This window comes from Spermophilus citellus, assembly GCF_964194105.1.
Source record: "Spermophilus citellus genome assembly, chromosome: 6".
NCBI lineage: Eukaryota > Metazoa > Chordata > Mammalia > Rodentia > Sciuridae > Spermophilus > Spermophilus citellus.
The window spans coordinates 35917560-35934974 of NC_138187.1; the positions used below are offsets into that span (position 1 = coordinate 35917560).

Here is a 17415-nt window from a genome sequence, read left to right on the forward strand (position 1 = left end):
GATTTTTTTTCTGGAGTTAGAAATTAATTTAAAGTTCATTCATTAAAAGAAAAAGAGAGAGAGAGAAAGACAGAGACAGAGAGAAGAGCAAGAATAGCCAGAAAAATCCTGAAAGAGAAAAGCAGTGAAGCTTGAGTCCTTTAGGTAGTGAAACATATTATAAAGCTCTAGAAATAAAACAGCATCATGTTGGTGCATGAATAGATGCATGAAGCAGAACAGAAAGTACAGAAATGGACTTCATTACATATGGAAATTTAGTATGTAATAAAGGCAGTGTCTTTTTAAATTTTTTTTAATTTGTTCTACTTAGTTGTATGTGACAGCAGAGTGCATTTCAATTCATCGTACACAAATGGAGTGCAACATTTCAATTCTCTGGTTGTACAAGGTATAGAGACCCACTGCCTCAGTCTGGCTGGGCACAGAATCACGAGCCACTCAAGCAGGAACAAAACTTTATTTTTGAAAAAGCCGCCAATACTCCATATGCGCCGGCAAGCCAAAACCGGTTCACACAACCGCGTCTGGGGGGGGGACCTCCCCCGGAATTCCCTCCTACTATCCTTCCCCAACCAATGGGAACTCTCCAGGAGTCCCATAACATGAGTCCCATAGCAGGCCAAGGTGAACAGCAGGAGTCCAATTTCCATATGAATGTAAATCTTAACATAATCATATCATCTCAATGGCTAGCTGGCATCACCTTACAACCAAAGTGCCATGCATCATATTATTTGCTTGTGGCTCCTAGCAACCCACCATTCATGCAATCATAGATCTACCTAGGGTAATGATGTCCATCTCATTCCACCATCTTTCATACACTCACAACTCTTCCTCACCCTCCCCTTTGCCCAATCCAAAGATCCTCCATTCTTCCCATGACCTGCCCCCATCATAGATCAGAAAAAAACAAAGTCAGAGAAAACATTTGGCCTTCAGTTTTTTGGGATTGGTTTACTTCACTTATCATAATATTCTCCAACTCCATCCATTTACCTGCAAATACCACATTATTCTCTTTTAATGCTGAGTAATATTCTGTTGTGTATATATACCACAGTTTCTTTATCCATTCATCTATTGATGGGTATCTAGGTTGGTTCTACAGTTTACCTATTGTAAATTCAGCTGCTATAAACATTGGTGTGCCTGTGTCACTATAGAAGGCAGCATCTTGAATTCTAAATTTAGAATTTTTGATTAGAATTATTGGAATAAATTGATACCTATATAAAATAAAAGTGGATACGTTCCCTGTTTCATATGTAAGGATCCATTCCAAGTGCATCAGAGATATAGATATCAAAAAGATGAAATATGAAAGTACTAGAAGAAAACTTTAGTGAGTTCCCCTGAAACCTGGAAGCAGGGAAAATGTTCCTAACTATGCCTCAATATTTAGAAGAAATAAATTAAAAAATAGATAAATTTGACTATGTACAAGTTTTAAAAACAAAGGGAAAAAAGACAAATAATTGCAGCTTCTAGCCCCCCACCAAATGGTTATTATCTATGTAGGAAGGGCTTCTAGAATGCAGAAGCAAAAGACTACCTTAGAATAAATAACATTTTAGAGGAAAACATCTGTAAGTTTCAGACATGAACACCAACAGAAAGGTATAAATACCATAGCAGAATTCAACCTGAAAAGCCTGGGATTCACAGAGATGGTTCCTTATATAAACAGTGATGTGCAGATCCAAATTGCTCATTAAATGATGTTAACAGAGTAGAAAATCAAATAAAATCCAAGATTGTGGTCCCTCCTGGTTTTTGCTTTGTGAAAATATGAAGTCAGGATACCATATTGACAGAAGAATGATTTCGAGGGATTCAACCTCGCTGTATACCCAGTAAAGATTCTCACATCAGTGTCCATCAACCTGCAATGCAAACTGATGTGATTTAATAGTCTTCTAGACTAGAATTTATCTCTGGGTCCACCTACATGTCATCCATGCGTCTTCTAACACCGTTATTTAAAACAGCACCTTTCCTATTTCCTGCGCTTCACTGGTCCCAAATATGGAGCTGACAGTCTCCATGCAGCAACATGAGTGATTCTGCAATTGCAGGAAAAATTTCAGCTTCCTTTACTAAAGGCAGGACATTGGAACTAGCTTCTTGTACCTGATCAGATACAGTTTGTAACCAAGCTCACTCATGGGTACTTACTCGGGCTTTCAGACGATCTTATCAGTCCCAACTTTTTTCTGTCTAAAAGCTGTGTTTTGGAGGAAAGTGTGGTACAATTTGACTGGAATCCTTGCTTCATCGGATTCCTTTTTCATTAAGTACAACACTGAGGCTGAAGAAGGGAGGATTCTTGGAAGAAGCAAATCTGAATTGGGGAGCATCCTCCTGATGTTCTCGGAAGAGAAAGTGTTTTCACTCCCTTTAATAGAAAAGTTGTTCACTCACTGTGGTGGGGAAATGTGGCTCTATAAACATACAATAGTGTAGGTAATATTGACATAAATATTGTTCATAATATCAGCCGGTATATTTAAAGTATACAAAGTGGACTGTACACTCTCACAGCTTGAGGAAACCAACTTCTGAGAAATTTGTGTTGTACACACCAAGATCATTCAACATAAATCAGGTTGGAAAATTTAAAAACCAAAGCATGCAGTAAGAAAAATAGGCAATACCGTTATATTCCTTTTTATTTGATAAGAGAATTAAAATTCTGAAAAATTAGTCAGTATGAAATGATGTCATTTATAATACAAAATGTTTTGCAAATTCCATTTTTTATTTAATTGTAGAATTTAATTTAAAAATTTTTTAAATTTCTTCCAAGAACAAGTGATTCATTTTGAATTTTCATCAAGAATAAGATCCTCTAGCTGGGGTTGTGGCTAAGCAGTAGAGTGCTTGCCTAGCATGTGCGAGGCACTGGGTTCAATTCTCAGCACCACATAAAAATAAATAAATAAAATAAAGGTATTGTGTCCAACTACAACTAAAAAAATATTAAAAAAAAAAAAAAGAACAAGATCCTCCTGTATTTACATCCTTTACAAGCCAGGCCGTATATGGGCTTTCCCAGAATGTCACAGAGCTGGAATCACACCCTTTTCAGATTGGCTCCTTTGACCTGGTAACATGCAATGCGTAAGTATGGTTTTCAAACATGATTTCAACAGTGGTAGAGTTTTGGATGTCAGTCAACAATGATTTACCCTTATGCAAACTCAGTATCTCTTGGTCTTATGACCCTTATGGCATGGTGCCAGGGCCAATCTGCACTGTCCTGCCTGCTACTCACCCACTCCAAGAAGCAGAAGAAGCAGTGGCTCTTTAGTCCTGGCTGTGCACGTCCCGGTTCGTTTTGCCTTTTTTTACCTGTGGTTATCCTTGGGCCCCAGGAGTCAGCACTTGTGCTACATAATGGAGCTGCTCACCCGTGGCCTTGTGGATTTGAGAACGTGTCGAGTGGGTTTGGACTATGTTGAATTTAAGACTGAGCACCCACCCAGGTCTGTTGGGGAAATCAGCTAGTGAAAGTGGATATTTTTCTGTTTTCTTAGCAGTGAAAATCAGAAAAAAAAACAACAACAACAAAAAAACCCCATAACACCTGCCACTTTACCAAGCTGCTTCAAGGTCCAGCCCTCAGGGGTTTGGCAAGAACCAAACTTCAAACGCTAATTATCTAGGGAGAAAATGCCCCTGAGGTCTGATTCTGAGCAGCAGGAAGTCGCAGCTTCCAGCTGAGCACTTGGGAGAAGGCAATGCTAAAACCCTTTCTCCTCCTCCCAGGAGCCCTGGCTGGGCCTGCAGCCCTGTCTTTCCCCCTGTAGGGATAGGGTGATGTAACCTCAGTAATTAAGACCTTTCCTGCCATAACTGCTCTTTTATTTGAAACATTGTCAGGAAGAATTTACTGGCTGTAGCTCTTTTTCTTGCTTGAAGGAATTTTCAATTCCATTGTCCACAAATTTCTGAGTCACTTCTAATGACAATAATTAGGACAAAGAGAAGCCAAGGATCTAGGAATAGAAGAGGGCTGAGAAGAATGAGTGATTTTCTGAATAAAGCCTAGGGTGGTAGAGAAAGAGAAACCTGAGTCTTCCTCTGATTTGGGGATGGAGGGTGTGTGCCAGAGGGTTAAACCCTAGGGCTCTGGCTTGGGCGGAAGAGGCCCAGTTGCAATGACAGTTAGGCTCCCATTGGTGAAATCCCATGCAAAGAGCAGGGAGCAGAAGTGCTTTGGGGGTGGATTTTACCGGATGTTAATTATACCACCATAAATCTCACTTTCTCTGAGACCCCAGGGGTCTCAGACTTGGATGAAGCACTGACTTGGAGGAAGGACAGGGCCAGGAAAGAACTCATCTCTCGACAGGACTCCTACACCACAGGGAAGAGAAACAAAGGTACAGGCGTCCTCTTGAAACTTGGAAAGTTATTTCCGATTTAGATTAGGCTACATATCCTTTTTCCTAGCATATGATCCATGTCTTATTTTAGAGAATTTAATGACATTTGATGAAAAAGTATTATAAACTCACAAGCAGTAATTGGGACGGATGCTATTCTGAAGGTGCAACACGAAGGACGAAAGGAATTCCTCTTTAGTCCCAAAAAGCATGGATTCTACAGAAAAAGGCAAAACGTGTTTTGGTGTTTCCCAGGAGCTTCTGATGTTTCCCCCTGCGCTTTCCCCTTTGTTATTTTTTCTTCTTCCTCCTTTTTCCTTTTTTCTCTTTTTTTCTTTCTGCCAGAGAATATTGCCCTGGCTTTCTCTTGCTGCATACCAGATGACCTTGAAACTTAGCAGTCAAGGGCAACAACCATTATGTTGTGGGTCACGATGTTGTGGTCAGGGTCTTGAGCAGGGTTTGGGTGGTAGCTCTTCTCCACGGAGTGTCACTCATTCATCTGCGGAGGGAGGTGGAAGGGGCTTCCACACCATGTTGATGGTGACAGGGAGGCTCCGCGGGGAGTCTCTACTGCAGCACCTGCACGTGGCTTCTCCTGCACAGTGGTCTCAGTGTACTTGAACTTTCTACATGGCTGGTGAGACTCCAGGAAGGATGTCCAATTTTTCCAGTGCTGCTTGTTGGAAAGACTTTTTTCCTTGTGCTCGTATTGAAAACTGATTGATTCATGTGTGAGTAATTGCTAGACCCTCTTTTCTGTGTCATTGATGAGTGTGCCCGTCCTCTCCAGTAACACCACTTTCTGCTCCCAGAAAGGGAAATGCGCTACTTCATCAAGGCCTAGATCATATCCTGTTGGTCAAAGGAGTCAGAGAATGCACATTCAAGAGGCCCTAGCATAGAGACCACCAAATTCAGCATGTCTAAAGTGAAATTTATGGTGGTATATTTAACATCTGGTAAAATCCACCCTTTCTGGGCCACAGTACCTTACGTTCCACAGCCATTTTCAGTCCACAGTTGCTACCATGGTTGAGAGAGAGAATATTTCCATCCCCTGGCCTCCCTGGCACTACCCCTTGTGCTCAACCCTCTACCCCTACACCCAGGCCCTGGCAACCACTGATTCTTTCTCTTCCTGCGATTTTGTCTTTTATAGAGTATAAAGTGAATGGAGTGTAGTCTTTGGAATCTGGCTCCTTCCCTGTAATCTAGTCGCCAGCTTGCTGCTGTGTGAGTAGTTTGCTCCCTTTGTTGCTGACCAGTGTCCCTCCAGGGAGGTAGCACAGTTTGTTTACCCATCCACCAGTTGGCCAACAGTTGGGCTCTTTGCAATTTGGGGGGATTATTAAGGCTGCTATAAACATTGCAAACAGATTTTATGTGAACTTGAGTGTTCACTTTTGCACAGATGCCTAGGAGCAGGAAGGCTGGGTTCTGTGGCTACTACACGTTTAGCTTTCTAAGAAACTGCAACCTGTTCTGCCTGGCTGTACCACTTTGTTCTCAGCTTAACGTCTGAGTGTGTCATTTGCCTCATATCTTCACTAGCATTTGGATGTTATTGTTCTTTGTTCTATTTTAGCCCTTTCATCAGTTAAAGGTGGTGTCACATCCTGGTTCTAATTTCCCTGTGGCCACCAATGCTGAGGGTCTTTTCACCTGCTTATTTTCCATCATTTTTCTTTGATGAGGTAATTATTTGATTCCTTTATCCACATTTTGAGTTTTTGGTTTTCTTGTCAATGGATTTTGAAAGTTCCTGATGTATTTTGAGTAAGTCTTTTATCAGATATTGGATGACACTGCAGACACTGCCTCCCAGTCCCTGGCCGTCTTTTCATTTTCTTAGCAGATGTTTATCATAGAAAAGAAGTTTTCTATTTTGATGAAATCAAACTTATCTTTTCTTTTGTGGGTTGTGTCCTTGGTACTGTACCTGAGGAATTTTGCCTTACCCAATGTCACAACTATTTTTTTCCTGGAAGTTTTATAATTATAGGCTTGTTCTTACCCTTGTGATCCATTTGAGTTAGTTTTTATTGATGGTGTGAGGTATAGATTTAGATTTTTCTTTCTCTTTTTTTCTTTTTCTTTCTTTCTTTCTTTTTTTGCATACTGATATCTAATTTCTTCATCATCATTTGTTGGAAAGATTATCTTTGTGATTTTTTGAAAACCAGTTGATACATGTGTGAGTAATTTTTGGATTCTGTTCTAGGTCATTAATCAATTTTCCAGTATCACTCTGTTTTAATTAGTAGATTCACAGTTAGTCTTTAAGTATTAAAGTTTGTCCATTTTTTTTTCCAAAATTGTTTTGGCTATTCTAATTACTTTGCCTTTCTATATAAATTTTAAAATCATCTTTTCAATTTCTAAGAAGTATCCAGCTGTGACTTTGGGATTAGTTCCCTGTGGAGATCAGATGGTCCCCTCTCCTCTATTGTCTTCCATCCTGTTGATATGCTGTGACTGTATTACCTAGGTTCTTGCTTTCTTTGATCAGGTTTCCTAATTTTCACAGTATAAACCTTGTATAGTGTTTGTGTCTATTTTATCTTTTTATTTCTACCTTAAGCAGCACTGATTTTTAAAAAATTTCAGTCTCCAGTTGTATCTTGCCTGTGTTTGGAGATATAATTGATTTCTGTATTTTGATCTTGTGTCCTGTGAACGTTCTAACCTCACTTAGTTCTAGAAGCTTTAATTGTGTTCACTCTTGGGAATTTTCCACATAGACAATCATATGCTCTGTGAATAAAGAGCGGCTTCCCCGGCTTTTATATCAGTGTGCCTTTCACTTCTTCATGCATTACTGTCCTGGTTTGGGTTTCCAGAATAGGAATGGAGAGAAAGGTGTCTTTTTTCCTCAACCTTGATCTTAGAGTCAGCTCTCAGCCTCTCATCTTAAATGAGACATCAGTTGTAGGTGCTTTGTAGATACACTTTATCAAGTTTATGAACTTCCTTTAAATTTCTCCTTTGCTGAGAGGTGGATTTTTTTAAAAAAAAACATCCTCACTGGATGTTATAATTTATTAAATGTTCTTCTAAACCAGTTAAGATGACAGTGTTTGTTCTTTATTTTATTAACATGGCATTTTGCTTTGATTAATACTCAAATGCTGGACCAGCCTTGCAGTTATAAGATAAATCCCACTTGATCAGGCTAGATTATGATTTTTATACACTGCTGAATTTTATTTTCTAACATTTTGTTGAGGAGTTTTTGAACTTGTGTTCAGGAGGGATATTAGTCTATAATTTTCTTTTTTTTAATGTTCTTTTTTTCTGATTTTGCTATCAGGGTAATGCTTGAGAACTAATTAAATTATTCCTCAAATGTTTGGTGAAATTCTCCAGGGAAACACTGAGAATTTGCATCTTTGTTTCTGTGTATGTAAAGCATCCTAGTGTGTTTCTGTGGCTCCCAAGGACTCTATACTGTCAAGAAGCCCACTCCAGCCTACAGCAGTAGTCTGTAGAGGACGCCAGCTTGTTTTCCTCACCCAACTGCACAGTGGTCATTGGGGGGCGGGAGGCAGACTCCTTGGGGAGCCCCATATTTTCTTGTAATTTGAACTACATTCCAGGCATAGCTGTCCTTGTGCCATTTTTAATCCACAGTTTCACATGGGTGCTGAGAGGGAGGTCAGACAGTTTCCTTGGTGACTTGTGAAGGGAAGGATGAGGGGATGATATGGCCAAGGTCAGCAGTAGGTGGAAAGACAGCACGACTTGGCTTGGTGATGCTCATGTTTCCCATCTCTGCCTGATGATGTGAGAGCCATGGGAAGTGCAGTGATTTTTAACAGGACCATGTGTTGTGGGGCAGGAGACCCTGGCATTGTCTCCTGGAAGTCAAAGGATCCTTTGGTCTTCTGTGCCTCACTTTTGGAACACGGACCTGAAGAGCCAGGACCATCCTGCTGTCCTGCAGAAGGTCTGATGGTCCAGCCAGTGGCTGCTCTCTGCAGGCCACAGGGGTTGCCCTCCTGGGAAAGCCAGCCCTGTCGCACCACTGCCCTTTCCACAAAGCTTTCAATCCCCCATTCCCCACCATACGCATGGCCAGCCACTGTGCAGGGTGTGTTAGTCAACCCCAAGGGGACCGGCCACGTCCTTGCTCCTATCGCCCTGTGCCCTGCCTGGCTCCACTCGCTACTTCTCACCTCACAGGCACCTTCCTAATGCCATGCTGGTCTCACTGTTCCCCAGCAAGAGTGCCATTCTCTAGGTCTGCCCCCTCCAGCTTGAGCCTTTCTTTCAGTCTAGACCAAATGAAGCTTCCATCCCTTCCAGAGTGGAGGCACGTTTCTCCCCACTCGCCATTCCAGGAGTACTAGGCCAGGACGCACGGCCCTCAAAGGTGTATCAGTGGAGTCTGTAGCTGTTCAGTGAAGGAAAGAAACCTTGGGAAAGCCCAAAGTAGTTGTTGAGGTTGACCCAGGGAAGTTTTGCTTCCAAATGTATCAACTACCAAACCGTACAGGAAGCGGCAGCGTTTTTGTTTTGCTTGCTTGCTTTTTATATAGAAAGAATAATTGAGCTTGAACACAGAGGTAGGTAATGGTGGGGGTTTTCTAGATGACACCTCGCCTCCGTCTCAACTATCTGGCAACTGAAAAAAAGGAATTAGAGAAAGGCTCAGCTTGCTGTCCATCTTGAATCTGTGGGAAAGGCTCTCATGTGGAATGAGAAGATGATCTGGTCCAGTTTTCTGCCTATGCCTTAAGGAATTCCCCAAGAGAAAATGAGAAATAGCCCAATTCCCCCTCTTTGTGATGCCACTCTCAGCTTCCAGAAACATCCATCACACTTCCCAGTCTCCGTCCTGTAATTGCCTGTGAGTCGTGAGTGGCGGCTAAGGGTTTCTTTTTCATCTCTCCTCTCCACTGTGCCTCCTGCCATTTGTTTTGCTGTCTCCAATGACCGCCTTGGAACAGTGCCGACCGCGCCCCCACAGAACGTGCAGGCGGAAGCCGTGAACTCCACCACTGTGCAGTTCCTGTGGAACCCGCCCCCGCAGCAGTTTATCAACGGCATCAACCAGGGATACAAGGTACTGGGCCTCAGTCTGGAGCCTCTGGGTGGCTCTCGTGGTCTGTGATGATCAGGGAAAACCCTGTGCATGAAATACAGAGCATCTTGACCTTGGTAGGGTCACCATTTATCCAAGGTCTTATCATCAGCTCTCCTGGCTCAGAACTCAAATGATCAGTCAGCAAGGAGATGGCCTCATACATAAAAGAGCAGAGTCTTAGGAGAAAGGCATTCATTTTCAATGGCTTTGGGAGATGTGTCAGGGTTGATTGGAGTCAGCATGTGTCCCTGCCACTCTTCCTGGAAGGGAGGCTGCTGGCAAATGCACACTCAGAGCAGAGCATGCTGTGCAAGAGCCACAGGCTCCTCCTGTATAAGGAGGCTTCTTCCTCCTGCTCCCTGCTTCAGGGAGTTCTGCTTAAAGAAGTGAGATAGGATACTTGACTAAACTGAATTAGAGACACAGATAAATTCCCACCATCCAACTTCTGTTGTCCTTAGTTACCGGAATCTATTACCTTCATAGATTGGCTCAAATGCAATTTCCAAAAGTATGACTCAAACCAGGCACAATGGCACACACCTGTAATCCCAGTGACTAGGGAGGCTGAGACAGGAGGATTGAAAATTTGAGGCCAGCCTCAGCAACTTAGTGAGGCCCTGTCTCCGAATAAAAAAGGCTGGGAATACAGCTTAGTGCTTCTGGGTTCAATCCACAGTAACAACAAATCAGAACCAAAACAAACAACCCAAGAACAGGGTTCATCTTCCTCTTGAGTCACCTTCTCCTGGTTGGATTTGGGAGCCTGCCTGCCTTTCACATACCCCATATAATCTTCTATCCTGGCAGACTCAGGAGTCAAGAAGGGGCTCTGTCCTCTGTGCTTGAATCTGTGGTCATTTCAATTTCAGAGGAGGTCACTCCCCAGGTACGCATTGTTGTATTTTTCCCCATATTTTAGTTCAGCTAACTAAAATACTTGTTTGTCTGCGAGGAGGGTAGAAACCTCCGTGGCTAGAAGTTTGCCCTGTGTTTCCCTTTTCCTCAGAAGTATCTAAAGTCAGAAGCTTTTTTGAAAGAAAATCGTACGGCTCAACCCAGATGCTTCAGCCCCCCTGCCTCTCCTGCCAGGTCTGATCGCAAGACTACAGTGCTCATTTGACGGCTCAGTTGTCAGTTTGATCTGCTTGGAAGCGCTGTGTGTCCTGCAGCACGCCAGCTCTCAGAACTAATTAGTCCTAGAGATGTTTGGTGTCAAAGGAATTAAAACTCACACATACATAATGTTGCCACAGCATGAAGCTGCTTTCCATGGAATGTGTGCATCTACTCCATTGCTTTAAAATTTTAACCAGGGTCTGGGAGTAGAGCTCAGTGGAAGAGCACCTATTTGGCATGAGAAGGCCCTGCGTTCAGTCCCCAAAACACAAAGTAAAAAATAAAATAAAACAATTTTGACCAATCTCCTCAAATCTCTTTCAGGAAACCAGTGTGATATCAATTATAAATAATTAAGGTTGTTTCTATTAAACTTCTTGAATCATAGTAGACACCTATCTGGAGAGATATATGTGTTTATCTCCTTAGATGGATTCAGTTGAATTTTAAAATGATGTCATTTTATTCCTTACTTTGAATTTAAAAATGATGTCATTTTATTCCTTACTTTGAATTTAAAAATGATGTCATTTTATTCCTTACTTTGAATTTAAAAATGATGTCATTTTATTTCTTACTTGTTGGTTTTAAAAAATCGACATGTTCTTTCAGTGAAGGTTTGAGGGAACATCCATTATTCCATGAGTTAGTTATTTTACTTATATATGTGTATGAAATATGTGCGTGTATATATACATTTGTAGGCAATAATTTTGAGGTCTTTGAAATTCATTCTTTTTGAAATGAGGTTATAATGTGTAAGATTTATGGGCTTATTTAATTGTAACTGAGCTTATCCTACCAATTACAAAATAAAATTCTGGTAGTCTTGAGTGAGGGAATTCAATTACGAGGACTTCTTTTAACCCATTCACTCCAGCTTCTCGCATGGCCAGCAGATGTCCCTGAGGCAGCCACTGTGGTCACCATTGCCCCAGACTTCCATGGAATCCACCATGGGTACATAACAAACTTGAAGAAGTTCACTGCCTACTTCACGTCGGTCCTGTGTTTCACCACCCCGGGCGATGGGCCTCCAAGCACACCTCAGCTCGTGTGGACGCATGAGGACAGTGAGTATTCCTCTCCATGCGTCTCCCCAGGCCTGTCTCCCAGAGTCACTTGTCGACAGATGTGGCCACTGTTTCCAGCACTGGGCCAGGGCAGAGACAGGCATAAGGAAGCCCCGTGTTCCCAGAGGGCCTGCAGGCTGCTCATCTGGGGAAGGTAAGTTGCTGACAGCTGACAGTGCTTCAGGGAAGGTGGTCCAAGGAATGAGGAAGGAGCTCGGGGACAGAGATGGGGGACTAGCCCTGTCCCGTTTCTACTCCTTAAGTCATGATGAGCTTGCTCATCACCCAGATTTCAATTTCTAGTCCACTCACCTCCTTCCTTGACTGCCATTCATGTTCCTCAGCCCATTCTACTTCTGACTCTGCCCTGGGGTGTTCACCCAGCTCTTTTGAGCTCCTTGACTTTGGCTTTGCATTATCTCCACTGTTGGATTCCATTCAGCTCCTCTGCTCCCAAACCAACCCGTGGGATAGGAAAACACTGGCTGGTGAAGTTATCCTGAGATCATCATCACAGACAGAACAATACCTTGTGTCCAAGGAGACATGTTACAGTAATTTGCAACTGGAAGAACAAGAGAAAAGAAAAGCAAGCAAATGTCCCAAGTAGAGAGGATTGGAAAAAAATTATGAACTGACTATATAATAAATTTATAGTTATTAAAAAAACAAAAAGCAGTTGTGGCTCAGTGGTAGAGCACTTGCCTACCATGTGTGAGGCACTGAGTTCAATCCTCAGCAACACATAAAAATAAATAAAATAAAAGTATTGTGTCCATGTGCAACTAAAAAAATAAATAAATATATATTTTTAAAAAAACCCAAACCGTAAAGATCAAAATTTTTTAGGTAAAATGGTCATAGTATAATGTTAAGTGAAGAAAAAAAATAGTCTATAAAACTATATGGGATCCAGATTTTTCCAAGGTACATTTGTACATAATTTTGAGTTACTGTCTGCATGTGGAATGACAATGGATATTTTGTTTTTACATTTCCTTTGAATTTTTCTGCATTTTTAAAATTTCTGCCATGATTTCTTTCATAAGGAGAGTTAACCTAGGGGAGGTGTGTTTTTCGGTCACCCAGGGCCACACTGCACCTCTCTCAGGTCTTGGCTAGTCTCTGGTGATGGCTCAGCTTCCTGTACCCACCTCTGCTCTGACTCTAGCAGGTGACACTGCAGACATCAAGGCTACCCAAGATCAGCTGCCTGTGCCCCCTGGGACCCCACCCTTCTCCCACCCTGGTTCTTCCTCCCCCATCTCCCAGGATCATCGGCTCTTCTCTGCCCCGTCCCTTCTCATGGCACCTCTTCAGCCCACACATGCTCAGGTCTCCCTCTTCCTGGACAGGCAACTCTGTGGCCTTGCTGCCCCATGGACTCTTCCAGTTGGCTTCTTATTTTCTTTCCTTATAAACTATTGCTTTGACCTTCTGTCCTCTATGCCCTCCCAGACCTTGAGCATTCTGGTTTCAGCCATCCACCATAGTGCAGCCACCTTGCAATTGACACAAGGTGTATATCAGGAAGATCAGAACATGAGTGTCTTGACCTTCTGAGACCATTGACTTCCCCCTAAAAAAAGATCTAAAGCAACTCTGCTGTTACCATCAATTGATCCTGGATGGTCTTACACTACATCTTTGATCTGCTCTCTGATTTGTGTTTAAATGAAATTTTATTGAGAGAGTTATATATTCCCATGAGGTTGTAAGAATCACTAATGAGATGGCCGTGTACCCTTTGCCCAGTTTCTCCCATTGCTGATGTTTGCAAAACTATAATGTAGCATCACATCCAGGATTTTAATGTTGGTTGCATTCAATGGCTTGATTTAGATTTCTCCAGGTTTTTGGTTCTCATCTGTGTAAATGTGTATGTTTAGTTCTACACGTTTTATCAAGTATAGGTTTGTTTATCCACCACCACATTCAAGAACCTGAATGGTCCTGAAACCACAGAGATCCTTGAGGTTCCTCTTCAGTACCACACCACCTTCCTCCCTTTCCTCCTTTATAATCCATGTCTTCTGTTTCTTCTCTTGCCTTATTTGTAGTATCTAGAATTTCTAGTCTACCTTGAGTGGGGGTGATAAGAGCAGGCACTCTTGCCTGTTCTCCATTTCCAAAGGAAAAGTCTCTCACTGTTATGCAGGGTAATTCCTGTAGATGTTCTTTGTCAAGTTGAGGCTGTTCCCCACTGTTACGTTCTCAATTTGTTGAGAGTTTTTGTCACAAATAGATATTTGATTTTTTACCACATGCCTTTACTGCATCAGTTGATATGATCATGCGATTTTTCTTCTTACTCTATTGATCTATTGGATTATACTGATTGATTCTGCGGTGTTGAATCAGCCATGTGTACTTGGAATAAACCCCACCTGCTCACAGTGTATAATTCTTTTTATCTGCTGTTGGAGTCACTTGGCTGATATTTTGTGGAGGACTTTAACATCTAATTTCATGAGATATTGGTTTGTGGTTTTCTTTTGGGGTGACTGTCTTTTGTCTGGTTTGGGTATTGGAAGTGTTCCCTTCTCTCTTGTCTCCTGGAAGAAATTGTGTCAAATTCATGTTGATACTTCTTCAAAAGTTTGGTAGAAATTTTCAGTGGAATCCTCCGGACCTGGAAATTTCTCTTGGGGAGAAGTTTTCATAATAAATTCAATGTGCTTAATGGTTATAGGACAATTCAGGTTGTTTGTTTCATCTCAGTTGTGTTTTAATAGTTTGTGGTTTTCAAGGAATCATTCTTCTAAGAGTTTGGATCTCTGAATGTGAAATTGTTTGTAAAACTCCCTTATTATCTTTTCTTTTTAAAATTTTTTAATAAGAAGTCTTTTTGAAAACCTTTTTTTATTTGTAGTTGGACACAACACCTTTATTTTGTTTTTATGTGGTGCTGAGGATCGGACCCAGTGCCTCACATGTGTGAGGAGAGTGCTCTATACTGAGCTACAACCCCAGCTTTCTTATTATCTTTTCAAAGGCTACAGGAGCCATAGAAATGTTCTCTATTTCGTTCCTGATATTGGTTACCTGTGTCTTCTTTTTAAACTTTATCATTCTTCCTAGAGGGTCATCAGTTTTACTGATATTTTAAGAAAGAATAAGTTTCTTGTTTTGTTGATTTTCATATTGTTTCCTATTTTCAATGTCATTGATTTCTGCTATTTATTATTTCCTACCCTCTGCTTACTTTGGATTTTTTTTCCTTTTCTAATTTCTTGAGAATAGGCACTTGAGTTATTGATTTGAGGCCTTTCTTTATTTCCAGTGTAAACATTTTAGTGCTATACATTTTACTCGAAGTACAGCTTTAGCTGCACTATACATATTTCAATATGCATGCTTTCACTTCCACTCAGTTCTATGTATTTATTTCCTTCGAGACCCCCTGTTTGACCTATGATTATTTGGAAATATGCTATTTAATACATGTTTGGAGATTTTCCTGTGGTCTTACTGCTGTTGATTTCCAATCTGACTCCATTATGGCCAGAAAACACACATGATCTGATTTTAGTTCTTTTGAATTTGTCAAGACTTGGTGGCCCTTGGCAAAGTGTTCAATGAGTACTTTTAAAACATGTCTATTTTGCTGTGGCATCTGCTTTTCAGCCATAAATATTATGTACTCTCCATCAGAGAAAATAAGAAGTAAGGTCATCCTTTTAGAATTTTCTAATTGGCATTATTTTATAGGCAGGGAGCCTATTTAACCTATTTAGAAGGATGCAGCATCCTTTTCAATGTGAAGTCGAAGGTGGGACAAAGTTGGCTTAGGGAGTGCAGCCTTTGGGAGAAGCCTGTGTGTGTGTGGTCCCTGGCAATGGCCTTGGCCCTGGCTCCTAGGCAGCTGCATTTAGCTCCACCTGCAGCAGGCCTTCTTTCCCAAAGCTCCAAGGGAACTTGAACTTGTTGGATGAGGGGGGACAGTAAAGAGAAACAATATAAATCTATGCCCAGACATTGCCAGCTGGTTCCAGCAGAGCTGGAGGACAGCATTTTTGGGCAGAAATCCAGGAAGCAGATACACTGAGAATATAAAAGGAGCAAAAAGCTTTCTTTGCTACTCCATCGATCGAAAAAGAACAAGACAGTTCAAAAACCTGTCAGAATATTTTTCTGGGGGCTCACGGTTGCAGGGTGATGAGGCGGTCCTGACAGCCATTCTATTTTACCATCTTCCAAGCGAGGAAGCTGCGTTTGTCAGAGTGCCTGAGCTCATCCTAAAGTCTTTTGCAGGTGAATGTGGCTTCCAAGGCTGTTACCATTTTTTAAAAGTCACAAGTTGTGTTAGAAGGCTTTGTCAGCGTACCAGTTGGGAAACTAGGTATTGAATTCACCTAAAAATCTGTCCCTGTGCAGGAAAGGCTGGTGGGAACCAGAACAAGGACTGCAGGGAGAGGCATGTCTGCAAGGATCCTGCCAACCTTCCTCTCCTGCAGGACAAGCCACACCCTAGACTTCATGTGTTCATATTTAAGTTTGAAAAAAAAATTGCATTTTTTACCACTAAAAGGATCTCAGTGCAGTCCTCCCCATCAGGTTCATGAGAGCAGGATGGCACAGCACCATCAATAGGAGAAGAACAGATACTCACCTGATGTGCACACACCAGCAGTATCCTTTCTCACCTCCAAGCTCCTTCTTTTCTTCCTCTGTCTCCAATTCTGCCTTCGAACCACCCTTTCTTCCCACCCTCTCTTTAGGACTTCTTCATTTGCATCTCTCCTGAATTGGGCTGAGAGGGGTTGGCATGGGAGCACTGTCAGAGGACAGCGGGCTCAGAAGGGTGGCAGGACTCAGAGCAGATCTGAGCAAACCAGGTGCATTTGCTGTAAACCGTGGACAGAGGGATATCTGGGAGGTGCCACTTAGCACTGGGCCTGCTGGACTGTGTAGCCCATCTTCCCACCTTATAAGCCACCTCCTAAACATTTTCATTGCCATCTGCCTGTACCCCAGGCCCCAAATAGCCACTGACACTGTCAAGAGACCAAGTTAAATTGGGAGTGCCCAGCATCAGCAAGAATGTCACCCCTGGGCTATAGTGTCCTCTTCTACCTTCTGACCACCAGGCAGGTTGGGCTGAGCCCACCAGGGGGGGCTGCAGGAGCTGCAAAGGGCTGTAAACTGAGGTGCACTGCCCAGAGAGCTGCTGTCTAGCTTGCAGCCTCCCCATTCTCTGCCCTGCTGTCCTGGATAGCAAGCAGATCTGCCCACCCACCTTCTGGACTGTGCTTCATGGCTATGTCCTTGAGTGGGTTGTTTCACAGAGCAGGGCCTGGGCTTGGGTTGGTAACTCATGTTGTGGCTTCTCAAGTCTATTCTCCACTGGCAGAAATCTAATCTTTGGACAATATCCTCTGGTGATAGGATGGTCCTTCCAATAATTAATAATGATAGCAGTTAATGTTCATCGAGGAGTTCCTCAGTGTCAAGGCAGAATTGGACTTTATTAAATTTTATTCTCACGTTACATTGTAGAATTATTTTTATTTTCCCATTTCACAGATGAGCAAACCAAGGCTTTGAGAGTTGAATTGCAGAGATAGTGCACAGTGCAGCCAGGTCGTCTCAAACCCAGCTTTACCTCCAGGTTAACCTTGTCTCTGCTGTTCCACACTCCCTTAGCAGGAAGGCTAGAGTGCAAAGAAATTCCTAGAAAGGAACCATTTTTTGCTGGCACTTTCTCCTGTACCTGTCTGCCCCTCTGGAATCCCTCAGG

At 42.2% G+C, this 17415-nt stretch overlaps 1 protein-coding gene across 2 annotated transcripts in view; it reads left to right on the plus strand.

Annotated features, from left to right (window-relative positions):
* SDK1 (sidekick cell adhesion molecule 1) overlaps positions 1-17415 on the plus strand; it is a 901672-nt gene that overhangs the window by 729938 nt on the left and 154319 nt on the right. For both annotated transcript variants that reach the window (XM_081298615.1, XM_081298616.1), the window contains exons 18-19: positions 9347-9462; positions 11483-11675. In XM_081298615.1, the coding sequence (XP_081154741.1) occupies positions 9347-9462; positions 11483-11675 (309 nt within the window). The remainder of the gene's footprint in view (positions 1-9346; positions 9463-11482; positions 11676-17415) is intronic.